This window comes from Strix uralensis, chromosome 4 (assembly GCF_047716275.1).
Source record: "Strix uralensis isolate ZFMK-TIS-50842 chromosome 4, bStrUra1, whole genome shotgun sequence".
Classification (NCBI taxonomy): Eukaryota; Metazoa; Chordata; class Aves; order Strigiformes; family Strigidae; genus Strix; species Strix uralensis.
Window position 1 is genome coordinate 36,335,496 of NC_133975.1, and position 27,437 is coordinate 36,362,932.

At 37.4% G+C, this 27,437-nt stretch overlaps 1 protein-coding gene across 9 annotated transcripts in view; it reads left to right on the top strand.

Moving 5' to 3' along the window:
* SORBS2 (sorbin and SH3 domain containing 2) overlaps positions 1–27,437 on the top strand; it is a 175,557-nt gene that overhangs the window by 62,346 nt on the left and 85,774 nt on the right. For 4 of the 9 annotated variants that reach the window (XM_074866355.1, XM_074866362.1, XM_074866363.1 and 1 more), the window contains one exon: positions 21,048–21,097. The exons of 3 other annotated variants lie outside the window; for them this stretch is intronic. In XM_074866355.1, the coding sequence (XP_074722456.1) occupies positions 21,088–21,097 (10 nt within the window). In that variant the 5' untranslated portion in view covers positions 21,048–21,087. Of the gene's footprint in view, positions 1–5,100; positions 5,470–21,047; positions 21,098–27,437 lie in introns of all 9 variants that reach the window. 2 more of the 9 variants (XM_074866354.1, XM_074866358.1) reach the window with 2 other exon arrangements.

Consider the following 27,437-nt stretch of genomic DNA (forward strand, 5'->3'; position numbering starts at 1 on the left):
AGCCTGTATTATGTTTGGTGTCATAAGTGGTGAAAGAAATTCTGTATCATGTAATGTCTATTTACAGAGGGCTTTTTTGTCTGAAACATTTTTTAAATAAATGTGTGATGATTAAGGGTTTGGATCCTAAACTAGAGTAAAGGGGCATCATTGACCTCAGTTGAACTGCACTGGTTTGTAACAGCTGAGGAAATAGCAGGAAGTATTTGCATTCTTCACTGTTTCTAAGACTAGAAGATAAAGAGCTGTTACTAGAGGAGAAACAAAAATTTATAGGAGTGTTAAAGTGGTTCATTTTAGTTTGGTGTAGAACTTTTTCTTACTGCTAATATTATCCAAATAGGCATTTATTAACTCTTATGACTCACTTTTTACTCTCAGTTCATTTAAGCATTGATTGGGTAGCATTTAAATGAGGCTGATACACAACTCTTGTGCAAAACTTTTGAGGCCATCAAGTTTAAGCACAGTTTCCTTTTATAGCAGAAAAGCAGAGGACTTGGTGCTGCACAGTTACACTGAGTGCAAGGTTTCTCCTTGGAGAAAGCTAACATGCAGCATTTAGTTCTATGTTTGTGGAAATTAAGAGACTTTATGCATGCATGAGCAGTTTTTGTCCAAGTGCAGGTATTTAGAATAGGTTTGCCTGATGTTCACTAGATATGGGGAACATAGTAGTGACCTTCTATAGTCACTTATTTGTGATGGAGGGTATGGCTGAGGTACATATTTGTGTCTTTCTTGTTCATTAACTAGGTCATAGCTTCATTTGGTATCAGTACTTTTAAAATCTACTGAACTGAAGCAAATCATCCAGTCTCTAAAGATGCAGGATGGAGCGGAAGGATGAATTGTATTTGCCAACCAGTGCTGAGGCCATGTGAGACAATAGGATATTCAATATAAAATAGGAGTGCCAAGGGCACAAGGGAACAGATAATCATTAAGTGAACAGTTCTGGTTCACTTAATATTCAGAAGCATTTGTTGTTTCAGAGTTCATGCACTTCATAAAACTTCAGTAGTTTTTGGATGGCAGAGCCTTAGTTAATAATTCACTGCTGATATATTCGTAAGGCCTTATCTTCCACTCTACTTTTTGTATATCCTGATGCCACTCAGCTGAAGACAGTATGGAACAGTCCTGAACTAGAGCACAGATCCAGCTTTATAGCTTTCCTTAGATATCCACGAAGGGTGTAACCACATCTACTACCATGTCTAGTAATGGTGTGTTCTTGATGGTGACTTTTGAGAATTGCAGGCTTTCTTACTGGGATAATGAGTAATAAATCCAAACATCTTGAACTGGTGCTAAATAAATGCTAGCATTAGGAAGAGGAAGGATTTGTTTACATAAAGACTATTTTCACTAAAACAACTTATGTAAAACTTGATCTTGTGCCTTTCTTTTTTAATTGATTGACTGGTTCACTTTCTGAAAGCTCAGTAAGTTCACTGACCTGATCACTAGAGAGCATTTTATGAAGCAGTCATTCTTGAGAATGCTTGCTTCCCATTATCATAGGTTCGAGGTAGTCTTGGTTGTTGTTGCCTTCATTTACTTATTACAAAGGAGAGAACCCTAAGTTTCTGATTCTCTGCCGCATCTTTTCAAGGGCAATATGTGTATTCAATATGCATGATCCTTTTGCTGAAGCTATGTGAATCAATTCTTCAGTCTATTAAGGGGAATTGTCCTGCAGCTGTATTTTACGTAGGATGAAGAGAAGTTTAAAATGAAAAGACAAAGGTGGAGACCATTGAGAAAGACTTGAGAACTTAGTATGACTTCCACAGTCACTCATTCCCCCACCCCCAATAAAAGCATAAAAACAAATTTATCATCTGTTATCATTGCAGTGCAACCGCTTGCTTCCATCCTAGAATGCTGAAGAGTGAAATGGAAATGCAAACTTTTCCATCCTTTTCAATGAAAGGAAGGTGTAGGACTTAACTCCAAACAAGCATCAATGTATGCAAAACAAGAATTTTGGTGCTTTGGATCAATTCCATCTAATCACATACTGTGTCTGCGACTTTGTCTAGGAACAAATGTTTCAGGTAGGTGTAAGACAGGGTTGAAGAGATCCTTTAACCAGTATTTCCACTGAACCTCCAATTACCAGTAGTTTAGGAGCCTCTTATAGCAGGTTTTGCATCTGGACTGTCATTTTGAATAGCTGCTGATGGTTTAATTTTCAAATGTGTACTTATAGTTTATGTAAATCTGGAACAAATTACTATTCTCTGCTCAGTTTCTACCCACTTTCCATATTTTTATTGATCTGTTGTCCAATTTAGTACACAAAATGTTTGTGTATAATGCAAAAGTTTGGCAATATATTATTTGGTTATACGGTATACTTCTTTACCACCATAATAAGTTTTTGAACAATTGCAAAAGATGGAAGCATTATTCCCTTTATCTGATGCGTATTCTGATGTCTTCAAGAAGATGGAATAAATGTTTTAAAATACCGAGGCTTCACACTGCAGTAAGAATTTTATGCAGCAGTGTTGTTAGCTTTTACAGTATGACTAATGGATCAAATTTGGCAATTGTCAAAGCAAACTAAGAATGCATGTATTCCCCCCTTTTTTTTTTCTTTAGTTCAGAACGACGATGTTTATTTCCAAGGTAGTCACTGTTTTTTGGTATTAGCGTTAGCTTATCATGCAATATAAAAACTTCTAGCAAGAATGATTTACCTGTTGTACTGTCTTTCATTGTAGTAGTTCTGTTGAGACAACGAGTTTTGCATTATTCTGTACAGTAGTGAGCACACATGGCTCTTGAGTAAGAAAAAATAAAATAATTACACTGAAAAAGTGTGACAGACACTTACAAATGAGTTAGAAAATGCATAGAAAGCAGACTTCCCTTCCCCAAGCAACTAATGAGTTAGATTACTGCTATATCAAAAAATACCAAATTCAAAATGATATACCATAGGTGGAAGAAGTGTAGAAGGTCTTTAAAAATGAAGTATGAACATAAAAAACAATCTGAGGCAGCTGGTTTCAAGGAGGTAGACATTACTGCAAATAAAATGTATAGAGCAGAAGTGAGTAGGAGAAAAATGCAAAGCTTATCACATCTGGTGTTTACCTCGTGGTTCCTTCAAGGTAACTAATGCTACGTTAAGAAATGCTTCAAGGCAAGGTACTGTTGCTGTATCAGTACTTAAATTAAGGTGAATCATAGGGCAAAGCTACAGAGCTGAGTGGAGTTGCATGGGAAATTATTACCTTGCTTTACAGGATTTGTTTTGAAATTTCAGGAAGTCTTCCTTACTTCCCAAGCAAATCAAAACCTAAATGTCACCATCAAATTTCTGCAAATGGAAAGACCAGATTAAGATAATTTTTTCAAACACTTAGTTTGTGTTGCTTTTCTGATACAATTTACTGTAAACTAACTTATTTCTAAAGAAAAACTTAGACTAGTCTAAAAATGAAACGCCATTTTGCAAACTAAAAGTCAAAAGAGGACCTCTCAACAATTTTGCAACTTATGCGCAAAACCATTTTCCAGAATTGCTACTGGTTTTTACAATAATTTTTCCATAAAGCAGCATTTTTCTCCAAAACATTGGGTTTGGATGATAATTTTAGTGTCATCAAGCTTACAAGAGAGATACACATATAGTGTTCATTAGCAATAATCTTACAAACAAGAAGCATCCATTCTTTAGCAACAGAAGTGATGCTTGAGAAGGGGATTTTGAGTAAGAGAGGGAGGCTTCCAAGAAGTAGGGCAGAATGGGATGAAATTATAGACAAAATACCAGGAAGTAGAGAAATGTTCACAGCCATACCTTTGAGATGAAAGGACTTTAGGAACTGCTGAATTCATGCTATTGATGGTACTTAGAGCAAGTGGAGATGAGAAAAATTATCAGAGATCATCTTCAGAAATGAGGAGAAGATGTCAGGAAAGTGAGGCAGAGTGGGGTTAAAGGCATTAGTGAAAACTGAGTACGAAAAGGATTATAGCACCAAAAGAAGGGAAGTAGAGAATTTCAGCAGGAGTATAGAATAGGAAGAAGCAACTAGACATGCATCAGTGATAATACAGATCACTTATTCTCTAAAACTGTTAGAGAAGATCAGATCATTTTTAATTATTTGAAAAAGAAATCAAAACATTAATCTCTCTTGGTCAAAAATTTCCTTTCTAAAGCAAATTGATTCCTACATACTATGCTTTGCTTGTGCATGGACTTTCAGAATTGAGCTTGGTTTTTGTTTGGAAGTGCTCTGATTCTATTTTATTTAAATGTGGGAAAGAACATCTTACTATCTCAAATGCTACTGATCTTCAAATGAAGTATTTTTACCACCTAGGACTAATTGTAAGGTGACAGCTTTGTGGAGATATTAAAATAGCTTTTTACATTTAAAAAAATCCTTTTTTTAAGCTTCTGGATTCTTGTGTGCTGTGTTTAGTAAGCAGCACCAGCAACTGCTGTAAGGAATGAAAAAGCAATTGTGTTTTCAGTTCATTAACTTTATTAATTTGACAGCTTTTCACAGATAGCCATTTCATGACCCCAGGAAACTTCAAGACTAGTTAGCACAATTTCTCTACCAGAGGAAAAAGATGTATTTTTAAAATAAGTACAGTATGGTTTTAAACCCTCTTCCCTTTATCTTCAGAAAGTTCAGGTGAAATATCAATAGCTTAAGTCACTCTAAATTCCTTAGATCTGATTTACTGTTGATCCTTTAAATGTTGAGTGATTGGTTTGGTTCTTTAAGAAAGGATATGCTTACTTCTCTGTCCATCTACCATATCGTTCTGTCTTACTGTTTCATGTGAATATCTACACATTTTTAAATGCAAATAAAGTTCAGAAATGTATTGTTGGAATTAAATGATTACTTAGAACTTTGTTGTTTCACGATGTTGATATAAGCCAGACTATTAAATATAAAAATCATAAAAAAGCAGAAGTAGAACTTATTGATGAGTTCCACAGTTACCATATTTTCATGCCTATAGCCCCATGACTTTTAAAAGATGTTTAAAAATTTACTAATCTCCTACATAGGACAACCATTTGCAAGATTGAAAATTTACCAATTACCTCTGCAGATCTTGGCACTTCTCTGTCTACATTTCTGCGTACAGAAAAATCTGAAAATGGTAACTGTAAAGATGCTGTACCCCATTGTGAGGATCGCTGGGCTGCTGCTTCAGATTGAGAGCCTTTGTAATTTATGAGTGCTGAGAAGCACCACAGAAAGCTGCTGTGCAAACCAAGAACTGCCAGAGCACCCCAACACTTCTTCCTGACAAAAATCGCATGGTTTTTCATATGGCTAAGCTGAAAGGAGGAGGTGACAGGCTGCCATGACAGTATTGAAGCAAACACTGTCCCTATCACTGATCAGTATAAGGAAGGTCTGAATCCTCTTTAAAATCACTGATTTTCATACAGTTGGGGGTGAAAGCAACAGAAAGGTAACAATCTAACCCATCTTTCTCAGTCTCTCTAGTTTAATAGTAAGATTTGTTTGCAGTTAAATTTCCATTTTTCAAGCTATTTGAAATAGTTCTTCAAAGGAAAAATTACTGTAACTTGCTATGCCACTTAACCAGTGTATTAATTAAAATCTGTGTGCCACTGTGTTAGCTTGTACACATTCATGGGAAATACATGTGTTGAAGTTGAAGCCTGTCTCCTTGTCAGGTAAGTGTGGGTTGGCATACAGTTGAAATCAGTTGTGCTCTGTGTAGTAGAGGAATTTAATGAGCAAGTAACAGTGGCTTTTAAAATGATGCACTGCAGTGCACTGTATGGTAGGTGTCTAGTTACAAAACTATAATTAAGTGTGTGGGAACTTAGAACATCTGCTAAGGGAATGGCACTTACTGTTATCAATTTTAAAAAATAAATTAAAAAAGCCTAATGCTGTAAAACCAGAATTAAAATATTGCACCAGATTAAGATGAGGACATAATTTTAATAATTATATTAAGTAAACTGAGGAGTAACTCATGAAGGAAAATATTCTGTCATGCTCCATATGTTATTTATCCTTTTGTTATGCGCACTGCACTTGATGAGGTTGAATAGCTGGTATTGCAGCAAGGCATGTAACTGATCTACACATTTTCATGAAACAGATACCATCTCATGTGCTAGCACTCCATGAATTAGCTGAGTGATGCTTACAATGCAGAACAATGAGCCCTGAATAGCACTTGTGGTGGCATTAGAACTGAGGCTGCTGCAGGTACATTTAAACTAATCTGATAACCTTGAAGTAACATTTCATTTGGGACCAGTACTAAACCCACTCAGTCAATTAAGGATTCCTGTTGGCATCAGCACTCCTGGGGATGTACCCTTGGCAAAATTTCACTAGGTGGTATAGAAAGCAAAACAGCCAACATATCATGATACTGATGAAACAAACCTTGTTTTAAAACTTAAAAATATTCAAGCATTTTGTTTAGAACTGCATTATTAACCTCTGTAAACTAGCTGAAGTGGACTGATAATATCTATTACTAATGAAGTCATTCATCATTTCCTGGTTTAAGAACCTGTTTCAAGTTTCTTGTCAAAAGCCAGAGTTCATGATTCCACAATGCGATCATTTTGTTCACATTAAAAATTCTGGTCACCTATAGTTTAGCAAGGTTTGGACTCGGTGGGTAGAATATGGACATAAACTTTAACACAGCTTTGTTAGGAATGTGACTTTTACCTCCCATTACAAAAATTGTGCACCACTGAAATATCTGTTTGCAGTTGCTCAGTAGAGACTTGGCAAAAGCAGACTATTTGAAAATCCATTCCCAGCACACGCAAATGGAAGATTAGAATTGAGTACTTGAATGCTTCTAAGTGCCAGGGGTAGTATAGGGAATGAGTGGGACTATTCATGTAGTTGCTACTGCAATGAATGCTAGAGCAAGCTGAAAATAAGGTGATGGTGTTTGCTGTTCTTTCAGACCCACTATAGACCAATCTTTGCAGGGGAAAAAGCTGCTTGACTTGAAGACTGAGGGAATAAGAGCAGTAGACTGTGACAAATTGCCTCTGGCAGGGGAAGGGGGAGTTTGGTTTGGAGTGTAGTGGCAGGAAAACTGGGATTTAAGTGAGTTGGACAAAAAGGTAAGAGTGGCTAGGAAGGAATCTGGGGCTGAGAGCTGAAAGCTTACTGCAGCTGCCTAACTTCCTTAGCTGGAAAGGTGGAGGTTTATCTAGTGACTCTAGAATTCGGGTGTCCCTGTGGTGCCAAATAATGAGACTCCAAGAGTTCCCCTTCTTTTCAGAAGGAAAGAAAATCTAGAAGGTGACATGAGAAAAAATTTCATTGGCATTGTGAAGGCTGCATGTAGGAAATGCCAGTTAAAGCTACCTTTGCTACTTCAGTTTGTTCCCTCTGTGTGGATGCAGTTATTTCCATAGTTTTATATCCATTTGTTTCTGCAAATCTGTGGCCTCAGCCGGAGCACAAGCTGGATCTCCTCATGGGATGCGGGAGTAGGTTTGGGTAAGGAATGGAGTCAGTAGTAGACTCTTTAGGATCCTTCTTTCATTTGCTGATGCAGTTTGCATTAGTAGTAGGGAATGAAGTAGACTGAACACTCCCCCTGGTTTGTTCCCCTGCCACTTCATTCCTGTGGTAGTGGGTGTTGTGCGTTATGGTGGAAGAGCACGGAAGTCTCCCACCTTTGGCTGGCTGGCAGGCAGCTTGTATAGCACTGTGTAGCCAAGCTTGACAGCGCTGTACAGGCGCCCAGCTACCCCTCAGGTGATTCCTGACTTTGTTCCATGTTGGCTGCATGCCTGGCACAAACCTCTGATCTGTGAAAGCGCTAAGCATGCATGCCCACAGTTGCAACGAAGGGGGAGTTTGATTAGCACTATTAGTATTCAAAGTATTCTGACCAGTTGGACCCAAAGTATCTTCAGTTACCCAATGTTATTAAAATCTTCATCTTCAGTCTATCTATCACTTCGGTGAGGGTACAGTGGCTTTCTGACCCAAAGTTAATTTGTTTGACATGCATAGCTCTTAAACAATCAGTGTTTAAGGCAAATCTTGAAGGAAATTAACAGTTACAAATAAGGTTCAAGGCTGCATGCTGGCTAATGGTCAAACACGGCATAGCTCCTTACAGGAAGAACATCATTCTTTCTGTACACAGGCAAATTGATTGTGAGGATTTTTTAAAACAATCAAAAGTTTTATGTTACACCATTAAGATTTTTTAATTATAGTTTATTAAAAGTTATACATATGTGTAGATTGCAGGTGAAATATACAGGCATGTGGGTATGTGTGTACATGTACAGGCACTTTCAGTGCACTTACAGGCACTTAGAGACAGATCTTTTAATTTTAGAGAATGTGCAATTATGTCATCTTTGAGCTGAATGAGAATTCCATTTGAATGTTCTTGAGATTATTATGAATATATGATATGGCTCACAGAATTACCTATTATTCAACCTATTGTTACTATACAGTCAGAACTGAGAAGAGGCAATCTTGTGTTGATAAAGGATGATCTTGTCTCCGACCTTCACTGTCTGGAATGCTGAACCAATGCATTGAGTGATTTCTTTCCCTTTTAAGAGCAGGAAGAATAACAAGAGTGAGAGTCACAGGGTAATGCTTTATCCCCACACTGGAAAATCAGATACTGGAGTAATATGTTCAGATAGGTGCATATAAAAGCATGAACTGAGCAAGGGGTAATGAAATAGCATGATTACTGATTAACATATTTAACCAGATGATTTAGTATTTTACTCCATCAGTAAGAATATATTATCTGTAATTCCTGGAGAAAACCGAGAGGAGAAATCAGTCCTCTGATTACTAAAGTTAAACCTGGTAATTGTAAATTTGGCTCTTACAGAAATGAATGCTACTTGCAGGCACAAAATACAATCTTTATAAATTCTAATAAATAACAGTTGTATGGTTATTTGGATAACAATTTCTGTAGTAGAAACTATAATGGATGGTTAGATGAATTCTTATCTAAAGAACTGTAATAGTAATGATCTTGGGAAATACTAGTTTTAAAAAATTGTTTATAACAAAGTTTTATTTCAATAATGTTGGCACAGTTTTGTGGTTGTAGAATTCTGCAGTGATTTTATTATCAATTCGTTAATGTCTTTTCTTGGCAGCTGGTAGCTCTTAGCAGCTGCTATTTATCCAGTGATCAAAAGGGTAAGCAGGTACAGTTAATGAAACTTCAGAAATTTCCTTTGTATTTGATCATTTTTTAAACAGTCTTTCTATAATATACTGGTTTTCTTTATTTTCTTGACCATCATTGCAAATATCTGGAACTTTTGTTCTCTGGTTAAACAATCTCTGTTGGTTTGGCTGATCTTTTGACATCTCTTAACATTGTTGGCTATGTTATATTTTTCTGTGCCTTATTATATATGCTATCCCAGTACCTAAGGAACTCTAATCAAGGACCAGCATCCCATTACTCTATAAGGCATACACAGACAGATCTAAAATAGTCTCCTTTCCCAAGACTTTAAAATCTAAAATGAAAAAGCCACAGATGAAGGCAACAACTGAAATAGAAGGAATCAATGTTTATTGGTATTAGTACAAAGCAGCCTTCAGCCGTTGAGGAAGGGCTATATCTTAGCAGAGACTGGGATCCCATCCTGCTATGTCTGTGGAAACAGCTGAGCAGAGATAGTCCCTCTCCAAAAGTGACAGAGGGAGGGTCAGAGAAAGCTGAACTCACAAAGGTGAAATGATCTGTTGAAAATCAATGGCAGAGCCAGGTGTAGAAACCACATGTTAATGCCCTATTACAGGGGATAATCTGCTATACCATATGGCACCTGGCCTAAAGAAGCTTCAGAGCATGTAAGACTGAATGAAAAAAATAGTTCAGTTCTGTCCTTGAAATGTCACTGAAAAGTTAAAATGACAGGGAAATGTTTAGAATTTATAAAAATAAGTAAACCCAATGCTGATTCTTTTAAGTATAGGAGTAGATTTGATTGGCATGTAAAGCCGTGAGAATGCCTGTAAGTTTTATAGCACACGCACTTCATGAAACCCCTTCCACAAACAGATCTTAACTTGCAGCACATGGCAGCATAAATATCCTTTGTTTTTCTGATCTTTTTGCTTAGTGGATCATTGGACAGATCTGAGAAGATGGGACCTTTTCCCATGAGTGGTTTTCAGCAAAAGGATTTGATAACCATTGGTCAAGCACCTGATAGTCTCTCTGCTGCTGTACAGGCAGATACCATTTCCCTTTCAAAGCCTGATATTTTTTTTTCAAGGTCCTCAAGTTTTCCAGGTTTTGTCAGTGACTCCTGCTTCATGATTAGAACCAAGAATGCTAGAACAGTCTACCTTTGGAATTAAAATTGTCAGATAACTATCAGTAATAGAAATGTCTGCCATATATTTTAGTAAAATGCACTGACAATATCATTTCAAAGTGCAACTGCGTGAAAGTCATGTGGAAAAGAACTATTCTATTTTTTTCTTCATGTTCTTAAGTGTGTTCCAGGTTGCTTTGTAGATTCATGTTTGCCTTTGAGTCATTTGTCAGCCACTCAGATATCAAGCAGTATCATTCAGGTTTCTCATGTGCTTACTTGTTCTCTTTCCAGCTGTTTCTGCAAATACTGTCATGTTTTTCCCAATTTAAAAATTACTTGTTTTCTTCCCACATTTCTGTGAAGACTGAGCCTTTTTGTATGCCTTCTCCCCTAATTGTTCCTATGCCACTCTGCTTAACCTTTGTGAGTTTTAATGTTATACTATTTCTGACTTGCTCTAGGATCAGTAAAGGATGAGCTCAGTAGCAGAAATTTGCTGGTGGGCAATTAAGAATTGAGAGGGAGAGAGAAAGATAAGCATCCAATCTTTAAAAATTAACCAAATCTCTAGAACTTTTGAAATTCAGTTAGAAGGTACAGGTAGCTACTATTAACAGTTCTTAACTGAGTTTAACTGTGCTCCCAATTATAATGATTAGTTGTTCTTTCTTTGGCTGTTTGTATTAGGAAGAATTATTGGGGTTTTTTGTTATATATAGCATTGAGCCATGTTGGACTTCATTAAGTATGAAACCAGCTGACAGTATAGTGTTGTAAGCAGAAGAAGTTGCATTATTTTGATGTGTATTATATGGAGAAGGGATGTGAAGCTATTTGAAATGAAAATTGATGATTGTGGGAAAGGGCAAAATATAGCATCAGCAAAACATGCCACTGCAAGCTTGCAAAGGTGATTATTCTGGTTTTCATGTGTTGTACATAAGTTTTCCTTTGTTTTCAGAGCATATGATACTGCTATGGCTAAATATCTTCTTTCCTGTAAACTGTTAAGTCTCTAATGGGACTACAGTTATGCAAAGCAATGCTAAGAGTTAATGAGATAAACAGCATGGTATAAGGCAGGCTTTATAGCAGGGAGGGAAGATAGAAGTTTATAGCATGTGACTTGCTTTGAAGCTTCTAAATGCTGAGTCCTTTAGATATGGAGGCTGAAAGCACACTTCCAAAAGGCAGATGAGTCTTATTGGTTTGTATTTAAGTACAGTGCCACTTAACTGTTACTTGATCTTTCTGTCACTAACGTCTGATATATGTTAGTAAGAAGATTGAAAGGTTACAAGTAGTTCCTTGAATGGAGAACTGAAGAAACCTTATGTCTGTTCAACTCAACAGTGAATAAATCTGCTCTAGCTTTTACTTCACAACTCTGCTCCTTAATCTGCACTAAAATCTTCTGATCGTTCCCCATTTTATTACTTTTTGGTTCATGTCATTGTGGGTTCACAGAGTAGATCTGCATACTCACCAACAAAGCTAAACTGGAAGAGGGACGCAAGGAAGGTGCCTGACATACTTCCTCTGCTGTGAGGCACCTGGGCTGCAGAGCCAGGGTAGAGCTGGTCTGAAGTCAAGCTCCTCTGTAGATGTCAGGATTCAACACCTACTCTTTTGTTGTAGAAAGTCACTCCTACTTGCTAATGTTGACACGCCCTTTGAAATTGAATTATACCAAGGCTCTTCTGTGAGTTCAAACTGTATTGGTCATCCGAGAATCCATGCAGAGCTTGACATGAATGCTTTCATAATGGGGAAAGCTTGGATTCAAGTCTGCACCTTTTTAGACAGCAGAAATCTTTTGGTTTTGCTGATTGCCTGGTGTCTAACAAGGCAAATTAAATTTTGGTGGGGGGAATTTTGGTGGCTGGGATCATGAGGTATGTTCATTTATCCACACACAGCTCCTAACTTTTCCTTCCTGTATGAATTCACTTATATCTAATAACACTAGGGTATATTGCCCATTTGGCATTGACACGATCTGTAATCTCCATGGGAATTCCTCATGGAACTTGTAAGTCTTCAATGTTACTGAGATCTCTGTCAAACTTAGCCAAAATTGGATGAAAGTTTTAAGTATTTAGTAGGGTACTGAAAGTTTCTCTGTATGATCCCATCAAACTTTTATCTTAGAAAAATAATAAGGCTTAAATATTCCAGTGAATGTCTTCTTAGTTAATCTTTTAAGTTACAGGTATTCTTTTTGTCTTTATGAGCATGTTACAAAAAGTTCAAAACCAAATCCTGCTGCTTCAGCACACTTACTAAGAATATATTAAGGAGTCTTACATCACCCCACACATTGGTCTGACTCTGTTAGCTAGATGTAACACTACCTAACTGTAGTTCAGGGAAGCATATTTTTAAATTTAAGACAAAATCAATAGAAGGAAACAGAAAAGGATTTTTCTTTCATGAATGAACCCTGTTTCCACTGATTCTATTGGGAGTGGTATTACCTCGAAAAAAAATACTAGAAGGAATTGTATTTAGGTGGAGATTTATGCATGTTTAGTCTCGAATTGGTACATATTACATACCTAGTAGAAAGGAGCAGGAGTGCTTTGTTTTTCATACTGTATAAACATGGAAAATTTGATAATACTTGAAATATTCCAGTGATCAGGAATTTGCAAAGTCCTGGAAATGAGTGATGAAACTAAAACTTGCTTACATTCCCAATGTCTTTGGTAGTTACTGAAGGCTAATGAACCCAAATTTAACCCTCAAATGATGTATTTTAAACAGGTACTACGTAGTTCTAATGATACTTGTAGTTCATGTCTTGAGAAAGAGAAATAGTTGTATCTTCTGGGAAATAAAATTGTGAAGTAAAATTTCAAAGAATGTCTAAAAGATTGACAGAAAGGTGAATTCTGGGTACCAATGCTAAATATTGTATTTACTAAAAGACAGATACTTTGTCATGGTGAAATGACTGGCACCTCCTAATGGGGCTTCTTTTCTGTCACTAGTTTCTACATTTCCAAAAAAATGGTGTATTGCTACTGCTACGTAGTTCCCTGTTCCACCAGGGAGAAAAATGGGCAGGTTGTGTATACCAGGGTGCTAAGCTAAGGGGCACAATGAACACCACTATCTTCTTGCGTTCCAGATGCTGAAATCTCTTCCTGAGCATCTGTGACTGAGCAGAACTGCCTTGCTACCAATCCTAAAGTGAAGTAATTGGTAAATGAATGCCACAGGCATCCGTCTCCTGTATGGGCTCTGGCTACCTGACAGGGACTCATTTGTGCGCCTCTAACATCTAAGTTTACCTGACAGGGGAACTTGCGTAAGGACTGAAAAGATGCATAATGTGTTTTAGGCACTCTGTCTTGAAGGTGGAGTTTTTTGTAATTATGTCTGTGGACACTAATCTACTGCATATCTACTTCAGTGACATGCTCTCATACATAATCTTAAATCATTTCCAGACTACAGAATGAGTTAACTTAAACAAACACAGTTCCTGTAAAACAACAGCAAAGGAGGAAGCCAAAAGCATGGAACAGAAATAACCACCACTAAAGGCTAGAAATTTACAATTTTATAGTATTAAAAACAGTAGTAGATGCCTGGAGAAAAGGGTAGGAAATGTGAACTGCAGTCATCAATTAATGGGACTTCTTTTTCTTTATATTTAAGCAATAAAAATAATGAAAAAATCACAAACACCACAGGCACGACTGGAATTATTAATAAAATTTCATCTAGTGGGAGAGCTTTTAAGGACATGCAGAATATAAAAACAACAGTTTGTCCTCCTCCTTCCTTTTGCAGCTGTAAAAATAGCCAATAAAATGTACAGAATGTTGTCAGTTTGAACAGCTTTCTTGGTACCCTCTTATACTTGCAGTTACATTCTAAGAAAATGTTCTGATATTGAAGTGTCTGAGAGGTATTTTGAGATGACAGCAAATACCTATTTGGGACTAAGTGCAGAAGTTTGACTTAAGCTTATTTTTCAGTACATAGCCAGTCAGAAGAATACCTATCTAGTAAAAATGTTACAACAGGAGAAATTTTAAGCTTCAGGTTTTTTTCTCTAGAGAGACTTACTTTTAAGATGATACCGATTTAAATAAGAGTGTTTGAACTTTTTTCTACTGATACTGTATGCAATAACAAAGATTGCTGTAAGAAACCTTCAGTTTACAAACATGTAGTATTTGCTTTTCTCTCTGATCAGATATTTATTTTCCTCAGTTTCATGAAGAAACATAGGGAAAGGAGGAGGTAATACCCGTTTCTCTTAATCTTGCATCTATATCATTGTCAGAAAAATGTCATTAGGAAAAGAGTTCAGGGTCTGGAAAGAAGTTCCTGTGTCATCAGATGTATTCCCCTGCCTTCAGACAGCCACCTTTTTCACATATACTTGTCAAGTTCAGGCTCTTTTTGACCACAGCACTCCCGGTGAAAGTGCTCCCAACCTTAATGACTATCAGGAATAGCAACTACCTTATGATTTTCAAATTATAGTTAAGATAAATGAAATGGTTAATAGTAATTCTTGTGTCAACATTGTTCCATAACTTCCTTGAGTTATGTCCAGTCCCTTGATGTCTTGATACAGAATGATCGGCCATAGGCTTCTGCAATGGATTCTCCTGTATCTGATGCTCTTTGAACTCTTGCTTATGGGAACTAGAACTGCTTGTGATTTTTCAAGACAGGACCTTACCACTGCTTTAAATAACAACGTTACTATTGTATTTGCTAGGGGAAATAGGCTTATATGTCTTAAATTAGATATCCACCTAAGTTAGTTTGTTAGTAATACTGTAGGCAGTTGGAATATCTTTAAGATTTTATTCCTAATTACAACTTGGCAAACACAGCAAAAATCATAAATCCAGCTTCCATGTCTGTTCTGCTGCCTTTCCACACTGCTTAGAAATCACCTGTTTTCTACTAGAATATCACTCATAACCAAAATTTCTTGACAGGTGTAGCAAGGTAACTGCCTATCCCCTTCTTACTTCTGAAAGAATCCCTGCAAACTCAGATCTACTCATCCTTGCCGAGTCAGTTAAACCAACTCATGCTCTTTGCAGCACAGGCATGTCTCCTAGTGTACTGTGTCTCCCCAGATGATCCAGTAAACAGAGCTTTTGTGTGTACACATTTCCCTGACCATGCACTTAGTGCTGCTGACTACAATGCAATCTAGCTATTGCATTCCACTGGAAGTTTATAGCCATGTACACATTATTGAGACATCCCAATTGTTTAATGACCTGATCAGTACATGTGTGTGATGACAGTGCACTTAACATCAGGATGTCTTCACAGTCCTGTATGCAAAGTTTTAAAGTTAAAATTACAGAAACTATGATGGCAGTTGCCTGCCTGTGTTTTATTCCTTGATTGTCTATCTGAAAACACTTTAATTAAAACTGGAGTATTCAGCTCCTTATAGGGTGAGGCAATGTGATCTGGGGCAAACAGTATTTATGTTTAACATTAAGCATAGAAATAGGTCTGTGGGGCATATGCCTTGCTGGGTTGGATCTTTGTACAAGCTCCCTGCCATTTTGTTGTCTTGTTGTTGCATGTTAATGAAATTGAAACACGGTGGAACCTTCTTCAGTGCCTTCTCAATTTTTTATTATAAGCACCACCAAAGGTTTTTTCATACAAACAATACATTCACATATACGCCTTCCTTCTGCTTAGGGGCTCAGCAGGACAGACTTCTGTTCTCAAGGAAGCTATGGGACAGTTGTTTCTTTGTCTGAGTTGCTCTTGCCACAGAAAAATGTTGCCACATTTTTCGATCTGTCAGGCTCTCATTGCATTCTCATTGCCATAGCTGTACTGTTACAGCTAAACTTCTGAAACTGTTTTAAAATCAGAGAAATAAAAGTCAGGTTCACTGTTTTCCAGAACTTATGCTTCATACTTATTTTTTCCCTCCTTCGCTGAATGTATGAGTTGGCAGATAAAGTGTATTGACCTGTTGCAGAGATGAGCAGGAATACTCTGCACAGTCTTAATGATTTGGGTTAAAAGAATTTACTACCCCATGCAAATTAGGATAGAGAATCCTGCCTGGTAATAAATGTGTTTGTAGATCACCTGCCATGTTTAAACTGACTGAACAAACAATCCTTGGAGTAAAATCACTGACTGATTTGGCTCCTTAGTTTCGCAGATATTTTCTCAAGTAGATTACTGTCTCTAGCTCAGACTGTGAAACTGGCAAGCAACATTAATGCAAGTCTGACACTCCTTCTCACACAAATCTGGAAAGCTCCTGTCCTCTCCAAATATCTGGGCACTGCAGTCTAAGACAATGAAAATCTATCATTTTCCAGCCAGATCACACACACATCTATCCTGCTCTTGATCCATCTGCACCCTGTATTGTAAGCCAATTGCTCCTCTCACTGAAGGTCCTTGGGGTAGAATTCATTACAAAGGATGATAACTATAAAGAGTACATACTATAATCAGAAAATTAGATTTTAAACCTGCTTTTTATAATATCTTCTGTGAAATGGCAAGGAGTAAATACAAGGTAACTTAGAATCTGTAAAAAAAAGTAATTAGTCCATTAACACTGGTTGATCTGTCATCTTATAAAAGTTGTCTTGAATACTTTGGGGGAAAACATTTAGTTGGTTCCAGTTAATCAAACTCACAATTTACGCTTCAGTACTCAGTGCCAAGAATGCCTGTAATGTAACTGTAGAGGCTGCTGTTAGTGGGAAGGGGGGGGGGGGTGGTGCAATAATAGATGTTTTCTTTTTGACCCTCTTTCATACTCTTCAATATATTAAGTAGAATAGGTCAAAAATAGCAACAGCAATAGAGTCTTTATGCTCTGACTCAATACATACCAGACAAGGTAACTTACCACCTTGTTCCTCAAGAGCCTTTCAAAACCTGTGTAAGCAAGCAGGAAACTAGCATCCTGGAGTTTGCCCCCTAATTAGCTGTGCAGCTAGCAAGCTTGGGATTTCAAAGGGGTCTAGACTCCATGGCTACAGAGCAGGAGGCAGAAAGACCCCAAAAGTTATCCATGAGCTTGAATGCCTTTGATCTGATACTCCAATGTGGCATTTAGGAATTTGCAAATGTATTCAATTATTAATAAAGCTGTAATAGTAATTTTTGGAGTTTGTATATGTGCTTCCAAAAAAAAAAAAATTTCTTTTACCTCACAGTTCTTTCCAGAATTTTACATGGAAAGGATATTCTAACTTCTGATGGTCTCTATCCTGAGATAGTTATGGATTATGGTTATTAACTATGATTAACTTAATTCTGTGAATGAGGTGCAAGCAGGTAATAGAGTGTTACTACTCATTTAGGCTTTGATTCACAAAGACTTGCTTACATTTATTTACTTGATGTTTGGTTGGATGTTAGAGCTCCTACCTTATGGCTGAAGGTGCTCTAACATCTGATCAATAATGGAATGAAACCTCTAACAGTGAGGAAATGTGTCTTGTATTCATGAATAAACTGAGGGCGGGGAAACCTTCCTTGACTTCTCACTAGCCCTTTTTATAGCTCCACATAAATGTGGAACAGAAGGGGTGACAGAATGGCTCCCTGCAGCACCCCACACTTCAGGATTTATCAGGAACAGAAAAAGTGATCACAACTAGCTATCAGGGTCTCTTGGTGAAAATAGAGCAGGTGTTAATGAGATTCCCACAAGTCTCTTCAGTAGCCTCTCTCAATGCAAAGTATTGCTGAGCTGAGGTAATCTTTGTAGTGTTACCAAGAAATATAGGGAGTTATCAAGAAATAACACAGCAATATATATTACATAGTGGAACTGTAGCAATGGGAACTGCAGCTGTATTCAACCTGAGAGACTCATTTTTTGTCCATTGATGCAGTCATTCATTTCCTACTGTGTTACCTGTGCTAGATGAAGCCAACTGTAGAAGAATGCCATGAAGATTAATCTTGGCTCTCCCTCTGCAAAAGTTAAGCATGCTACTGTGGTTAAACTTACTGTTCTTTTACCTTGGCATCTAAGATCAGATGTGAGCTTAGGAAACCTTCATGAACTAGGTAGCTGAACAGTAGTCTCTGATTTTGCAGACTCATGCGTTCTGGTATTGTCTGCGCAGTAATTAACAGCATTCCTTCATTGCAGTGTTAGCTGTCTAAGAGCTGAGTGTCTTAGCTGATCATGGGCATCCTTTTTGGCAGTAAAGAGTGTCTGATGTTTCCAGTGCAACATTCATCTTGCCTCTGTCAGGGGTCTATATTAGAACTACTTACAAACTCATTAACAAAGAACAATTTTCAGGAGGCAATGAAGTAGGAACAAAAGTCCAAAGCAAACAACATCCTTTGCTCTCCCTTCCCCTCCCCCACTTCACCCCCCTCCCACTTTCTTGAAGTAAGGATCTTAAAGACTGCTTGAAACAATGCCGAGTAAAATGCTTTCAGGCATATGGCTGTTAAGTTCATTGCATTCGTTTGGATCCTATTGCCATCATCATTAAGTATTTGAATCTTGTAAGTACTTAGTTCCTTACAAGCAGAGAATTCTGAATAATTTTAGTATTAAATGCAAGGCTTACTGTTTACATGAGTGGGATTTGTGTTGCCTTATTTACATGCATACTTTTCAGGTATGCAAGACTAATTTGTTCTTCAGCAAAATGAGATTAATGTGGAAATGTTAGTGATTTGTATGCAATCCGTTGCTGAGTGTCAGCAATGCAGCCTAAGCTGTTCAGATAGAAAAACTCTTAGGACAAAGCTGTAGCGCTAAAACTGAGTGTTGTCTGTTAAAACTTAAGTAAGAGTTAAGCACGCTTTATGTAAATATGTCAAAGCCACCTGCTGGAAATCATTTTGGCTCTGCAGTGTTCCAAGAGTTCTGTACTTGTTGGGTCTGAAAATAAATACCACATTGTATTTCGTAGCTTGCGTGCCATACCATCAGTGATTCAGCTCCAAGCTAAAAGAAGGCTGAAAATGGGTGTCTCCTCTAGCAGCCTGAAAACACTGTAGGACTTTGAGGCTTTAAGAGTATTCTGTAGCCTGTTACAGATTTCTGTTACAGAAATCCAAAATTCAAAGACAATTTAACAAAAAATTAATAAAATAGAATTTGCCTTAATTTTTAAAAGGCCTTTTAGAAATTCTCAGAGGTAGTTTGCTGATAGCTGCAGCTTAAAAAGTATGTAATAAAACCTTCTTCACTGCCACATTTATTTCCATAGTTCTCAAGAAGTTTAACATGCATATTTTCTGTCACAAAACTGACTAAGACCAGTGGAGTTCAGATAGTTTCTGAAAAACAGTAAGTTTTTCAAGCAGTAGAGAATCTGGCCTCATTATGAATACAAGAGAGTACAGCAATATACACATTACCTCAGAGGTACAGTTCAGGGTTCCTGTTGAGTTTAGCTGGAATTCTAGTTTGATATTTTGTTTACTTGTATTAATTAGTATCTTGAGTCTCTCATTATAAAAAGGGTCCCTCATGCATACTTTCCAACTTGCTCCATCATAGTAGAACAGTCTATATTTTTAATTTATTTTTTGAAGCTGCATTACATTAAAAATTCTGGTTTTCCCTTTGTGTGACCCTGAACTTGATGTGGGAACAGTGCAGAGGGAGAATGACTTTTTTTTAGCCCTCAGTATTTTGGCCTCCAGTGTGTCTGCCCACTTAATAAATTATAGTGGACAGCATATATGTAACGATACAGCTGAACTTGGCCAGTATGCGGAACACCATTGGAAACCTTTTCTGCATTTATCTTTTTATCTCTAAAGGAGCCTGAATAGAAGAGGTATTAAAGCTCCTGATCCTAAGATAAAGCCATGGCATAAACTGGCAGTAGATGGAAAACATGGTCTAATTTGTCCTGTGACATACTATCAGTAGGTTAAAGTCGCCTGTTAATGTAGGATGTTGTGCTTTTTTCTACAGTTGTAGGTTGGTTTTGTGGGGTTTTACTGTTCAATTGTTTGCAAGTGCTGTATAGAATTGGGATGTCTAAATAAAGAGATTAAACCTTTGCTTGCATTTTACGTTGTTTTGATGCAAATTATTACCTTTAAAAAGCACATTGGTGTACAGTGGTGCACTTGATTCCTGACCTATAGACTCTGTTGGGAGTTTTGAAGTGGATTCCTGTGGATGCCAAGACACATGCTCTGATTCTGTGCATAGCCGTACAGTGACCAACATTAAGAGTGTCTGTGTTGTCTGTAGAGGCACATTAAATCACTGGATGAAAACAGCCACATCTCCTGCTTATAAACTGTTGAAAAAGACCTGGTAACTTTGGCTGCTTAAAAAAATACTCAGAGAGACCTACTCTTTGTACCTTTTACACAAAGGAGTGAATGAAGCTTATAAGCAGCCTTTAAAAATATTTCCCTATTACTGTATGGGAATAATTTTTAGTTTATAGTTTCAAGACCAAAAGTCAGTCATTAGTTTTTTATTCCAGAGCAAATGTTTACAACAGAGGTACTAAACACTTGAAAATAGAGTAGCTTATAATGGAAGAGTCAGCTCATCTTTAACTTTGGAAGGACAAGCAGTACCAATTTAATTAAAGCTGTGTTAAAATAGGACTGTCATTTGTATCACAGTGATTCTCCACCCCTCCGAGAAATCCTGCTGCCATTTTGTACCACACATTCTTGTCTTGTGCAAATTAATAGATCATTTTATTTTCTGCAGGAAATCTGAAGACTTTTATAGCAAATCCTCCAGTATCAAAATGAACACAGGTATGCTGCTTCTGTGAGATTTTTCTTTACTCTTATGTGTCATTTAGTAAGCAGAGAAGGTCCCAAATTTATTGAAATCTTTGTGAACAAATCGTACTTTAGTTAGTGCTGAACTCAAATTAAGCAAGATATTTTAATCGTATGTCTGCTTATGTGCATTAGTATTCCATATGTAAAATTTGCATACATGTTTTTCTATGTATGGATATATATGGATATGTGAAATATACATGCATGTTTAGATTTCTATGCTTAAGTTATAAGTGTCAGTTTTGTACGTGTATGTTTTATGTAAAAATACGTAGTATGAGGACAACAGCTATGGAAAAGTGGTGTTAAAGCATTCCATTTTCCTAAGAAAATGCAGATGCTTTAAAAATGGTTTGGTTTCGTTCTCTACTGTCATTACATTAAGGGGCCTATAAATACTACTCTGTATTAGCTACACTTGCATAATCAGATGAGGGGAAACTTCTTTTGTGCTTATAGGGATTTGTATTTTTCTATCAAGTTGCTGTGATAGATGTACTGACCAAATGAAGTACTCTATAGGAAGTTATGTTCATGATCTGTGACAACATACTAATATTTGCTCCTGAATCATTGAAGTCAATAGATAGTGCTGGTGTTTTTGCTGGCAGTGGGAATAGGCCTCTCAAAAGCAGACTGGTGAAATCCTGGCCAGCCCCACTCATGTCAGGTGTAAATTTTCAGTCACAGTCAACTCTTTATACTCCATGGGTGAACTGTCTGGTTTGCAGATTAACTGTGGCACAAGGATAAACATATCTATCCTTTCCAAACCAGTTGGTTTTACCATTGACCGTAGTGCTGCACCATCACAACTGATGTGACAACTTGAAATAAGCAAAATGTGTTATGTGGAACCTGAGGACCTGAACTATGAAGCTGGTTTGGGTGTTTCAGCAGCATGCTCTAAATCAAAGGAGTTAGCTTTTCCATGGAATAGGTTGCCAATATCTCAACCACTGTATTAATCAGGCTTCCTGGCTTCCCATTGTCTTGGACAATGACTGGAACTCAGTAGGACCAGGTTCTTCAACAGACTTTTTTTTTTTAATACAAAGTTAAAACATATTGGCTCACTTGAAACCACTGCATTTGTAAATATAATAAACACAAGAAATGAAATTTCTCAGTTGAGTTTGTGGGGTTTTTTCCCAAAGTTTTGGTTGTTCCTAATTACTTCACAGATGCTAACCAGGGTGGTGTGTTTTTCATTTATGGAAATACTATTTGAAAGTTGTCCTATCCTCCTGTATTTTTACTGAAGACAGCTTTCCTGAACACGTCAGTCTGTATAATTAAGGTAGTACTGAAATACTGCTTGCTTCATAGAACTGGAGTTTCACAACTCGGCTAATGATCATACATTTGACTGTGATTACGTTGTGCATTGCAATCATATGAGTTAAAATCATATGATAGATGTCATTTTATAGCTTCGACTTTGAAAAATGTGGACAGAGTGGTAAATTGCCAGTTTGTGCTACCGTAGCTCTGAAGTATTACTTTATTCTATGTTGTACTAAGATTTTTCACTTAAGCTAGAAATTCTCAAGAGAAATAGACATAAGATTTAAGTAATCTATGTGACTGAATGACTTCTATTGGAAATTGGGAGTCTTCTGATCACCCTTGAAAACAGACTTAAAAGACCTGAATGCACCTGAAATCCTTTCCAGTTACCTAAGGATATAATGATTTTAAACTGAACTTTAATCTACTTTGCGCTTACACATTTTTCATCCCATGTATGCTTGATATTAATGTGCATGTTACCAGCTGCACTAAAAGGAGGTATTGACAAAAAATGTGATATCTCCTATTAGTTCTATTGATGTAGATTATTTCCTCACTGTAAAAAAAAAAAAGGTAAACAATCCAGTGAGTAGGGTGTGAGAGCGAACATCTTGCACTTATCTGTTGATAAAGCATCACTTTACTAAGGGAGAGAGTAACTGAGGTGGAAGATGTTCTGCATGGTGTTCTCGTCTATGTTGCTTCTTTTTCTTTTTTTTTTCTTTCTCTTTTTTTTTCTTTTTATACTTATATATGTTGTTTTTGAACATCAAATGAGTGCTGCAGTTCTTGTTTTACATATATTTCACTCTCAGCTCTCACAGCTTTATAACAGAAATTTGTGTGATGCAGTTGGAGGCTATCAGATAACGATGATTTGCCACTAGTTTGTTTTAAAAATATGCATTTCATTAATTACTCCTGTGGATAAATGAGCACTCTAGTTTGATGCCAGTAACTGCTGAAGTGGCAAAGCTAGTGTATATGCATCTTTGAAAAGAAAAATCTACTGTTTAGAGTGGGCTCCTCTAATCCAGTGTTCCCTGTGGCTGCAGACTTGGCAGTCTGTCTCAGCAAACCCTGCGGAAGATATTTTTGTCTACAGAGAAAATGTTTTGAAGAGCTTTAGTTTTCAATACTCTACCATATATGGGAGGGATTTTTTAGCATTTGATGTTAATTCTGTACCACATGTTAGAAAGGAATATCCAACAGCATAAGGCAATGAAACATGTTTGCAAAAGCAAAGAAACAGACATAAGACATAGGGGAGATTTTTAGAAGTACCAAAGGTACTTAAGCTCATAATTCCTCTTGGTGTTCAAATGCTGTCATAATTTAAAAATAGTAGTCTAATAGAACGTGTGACTTTTTAAACCCAGCGATCATCAACAGGAAACTATATGTAGGGGGTTTCATCAATAAATCTTCAGGTACTTTACAGATTTGATGAACATCATTAACTTGGTGAGGTATCTTGAGAAACTAAGTCACAGAAAACCTGAGCTACCCATGAAGTTCACATCAGATTAAAACATAGGATAAATGTGCTTATTGTTCATACATATGTGCATGCATAGCTGATGTTGGAGAAGATGTAACTGAATTGAGGAATAATGAATAGATACAAGTTAATATGCTAAAACAAATTCTTAGTGTCGGTCCATAAATATTTTGGCTGTTTCATACAGATAATTCTTGATAAATGCATCTGATTTTAAAATTATTAAACAAGTTAGTTGTTTGCATTACATGAATTACATAAAGAGCAGCCAAGAGTGAAAAAGTATGCAGTTCTGGAAGACTGCAAATACTTTGTGTTTGTTAAAATTATTAATGGAAGTCATCCCATGGACTAATCTCTTACATTTTGTCTGGAAGAGAAGAATAGACATTCTTGGGACCCTGCAGGGTTCCTGAAGAGATTGTGAAGCCCCTTTTAGATCACTAAAGCAAATTAGGTGAGCTTGAGTGTTTCAGGCTTTTTACAAAAATTTACTTTTTTAATGATTATCTGCTGTAATTTAGCAGCATCAAAGAACCAAATAATAGTAGGTTCATCTGTGTAGTCAGTGTTAGGTTATGTGATAAAAGCTCATCTGCACACCCACAAAGGAGCTCGGAGTGGCAGGATGGTAAGTGGAAATAATAGCCTGCCCTGCCACGCTACTCCCAGGCCCATCACAGAAGCCATCAAAGGCCCATCTCCACAGGACTAAAGGAGCACAGGGGCACAAGGGCAGGCAGGAACCCAAATGAAAGACTCCGGAGGAATGAAGGGAGGCACAAGGGCCTCCCTTGTCCTGGCCCCTCCCAGGACTGCCCCAAGAGAGCCTCAGCCCTGGGGTCCAGGCATGGAGCATATGGCAGACGCAATGTTTGAGCCCAGTTGCTGGAAGGATCCACCTTGTACATGCGTGCATATATATTCTCACTAGTGGACCTTTGTCCTGTTCAGCCAGAGGGGGGAGGGGAATGAGCCCATTGTGCCGTCTGTGTGAGTGCTGTGAGTGTCTGTGATCTGTGTGGCTAGCCATGTATGTATGTGGTATATACATGTGCTCTTGTGTGTGAGTCTGCTGGGAATACATCTACAGGCTCACTACTGGTTGGACCTGGGGACATGGAGAGGCAGCAGCTTCGTCTGTCTTGGTCTGTTGGATCCAGCAGTATATATTTGCCTCAGAAGGTCAGAATGCAAATGAGGAGTAAGAATCCCTGATCTAAAGACTTCTAAACTTGAATTCACTGTGCAGACAAAGGGGAGAGTGATACCACTCACAAGTGCAGTGGATGGAATAATGATCAGCAAACATTATGTTTGGGTGCCATTTTTCTTTTCTTTGAGTTGTAAGAGCTTATTAAAAATTTCCTGGCCCTGGCTTCTCTCTCTGACCTCTTCACAAGAGGTCACCATCCTTTCATCTTTGCCAGCTTGGTTTATGCCACTGCTTTTACTGATTCTCTGAAGCAGTCTTTTCAAAAAAAACACCCATGTTCCTAAATAAAAGTGGTGTTTTGAATTGACTCCATTCTGCTTTGGAGCAGGAGCTGACCAATAGACTAGTTGTCAAATAGAGATACAGCTCACTTAAGGTGATACTGCCTGTAGTTGTAGCAGTTGTTGGGATTGTAGATTTAGGGGGAAAGGGTTAAAATGCTTTTTTGTGGAGAGACACAGAACTAAGGGAGGGAGAGAGAAAGAACTACGGAAAGGTGAGGAATGGAGAAAGAATGAAGAGAAAAAATGCAGGAGGAGAGTTGGCAAAGGGAGAGGAGCTGAATGGTGAGCTAACAAGACAAAGAGAGCATCCAGAGCCCCACCACAGAGAGCATTAGGATACATGCACAAATACAGACATCCTCCTAGCTGGAGAGCAAGCCACCACCTCGGCTCTCTTTTCCAGTCAGTGGGTGGCTCTTTCTTTTTCTCTCTTTAAAGGTAAGTCTGCAACATTGACCCTAGCAATCAAGAGTTCATCCCTATACGGCCCTTACTCTGCAAGATACTGTCAGAAACATGTCTCACCAGATCCTTACCTCCCCTGTCTCCTTCATTTTCTGCAGTATCTGCTAAGGATGCTTATTTGTCTTTTTCCTTATTTAATGGGAGTATGTAGGGCTTGCAAAATAATATATAGGCACCAACCGTGCTAAGTCCTGATTTGAGCTGGATTTGCATTTTAGGCAGCTGTTTTGATTGTGAATTATTGCCTAACTTCATATTTTATTATTGCCTGCAGACCTTAGCTGATTCAGGTCTGTTAGAACAGTCACTCCTGAAGAATTTGTCTTGTCAAAAGCATAGAGAATTGTGCGTGTGTGTATACATATTTACACACGTTTCATTTTCTATATATGCATACATTTTGTATAGGTTGTTTCACAAATCCTCATTTGTTCCTTGAGTAACAGCTGTGCAATATTAATTGCTTATCGTTTGCAAGTGAAATGAGCAGATGATAATTAATTCAGCCTCCCTTACTGTTTTTGAATTTTCTGTTCTCTAGACTTAGAGCTTTCTGGTGTTATTTGGACTTCAAGAATCTGGGTGAATATAGTTAGCATTTGCTGGAAATTTGATGGAGCTATGAAAAAGGAGTACAGGCTGGAATAAGCCTCTTGAAGTTCAACTGTGTAAGGCCATACAGATAAGGGAAGCAGTTTGAAAACTGCCTCTTTTGAGGCAGTATGCAGATTTTTCTGATCCTCATTCAGACATGATGCCCTTGATTTAATGGGAGCCTGGCCTGAAGAAAGGTGGGAAGATGGAGTCCATCATGCATAAATATGTGCTTGCCCACACACATTCGTATTTTATTAGAAATTTTGCACAACTTAATATGGCGTATTTGTGTGGTTATATCTTGAGTGCTAATTGATTCTCATTATTTTGTACAGGTACTGAGAATGTTATTGCAGGTACCGACTTGCTTATGGGCTTAGATATATATATAGGGTTAAATGTTGTATGCATATATGTATATAGTCAGTTACTACATCTGTTTTAGCTATCTTGTATGAAGCCATGTCAAACACTTTGCTAAATAATGGTTCCACTAAGTATAAAACTCTGACTCAGTTCAGTTACGTTAAAAGTTAATTTGAAGCAGAATTTCTTGAAGTTACAGTGACAAAATATTTGTAGTCAGTTTTCTCGTTGTCTTCCTTTCCTCCCACTTCAGTTTCTCTATCCTGAAATTCGGGAAGGTAGCTCTTGCAAAAATACAAATAAAGCATCGCTTTGTTTGAATAGAAGATGTGACAGTATAACAAAACTGTTTGCCTGTTAGCTTGTATTAATCAAATAAAGTATGCTGTCAAAGTCTGCCAGTATTCAGATAAGAACAGAACCTCAATATCAACACATCATAAAATCTCTTTGGAATTGCTTCTGGTGTATGTTGGGGAAGGGGGGGAATACAAGAATGGAGAAAGTTATTTTAGTTACCATTGCCATTCTATATTTATGTAAGCAAACTAAAACAAATGTGCAGATTTGATAGCCGTTGCCTTT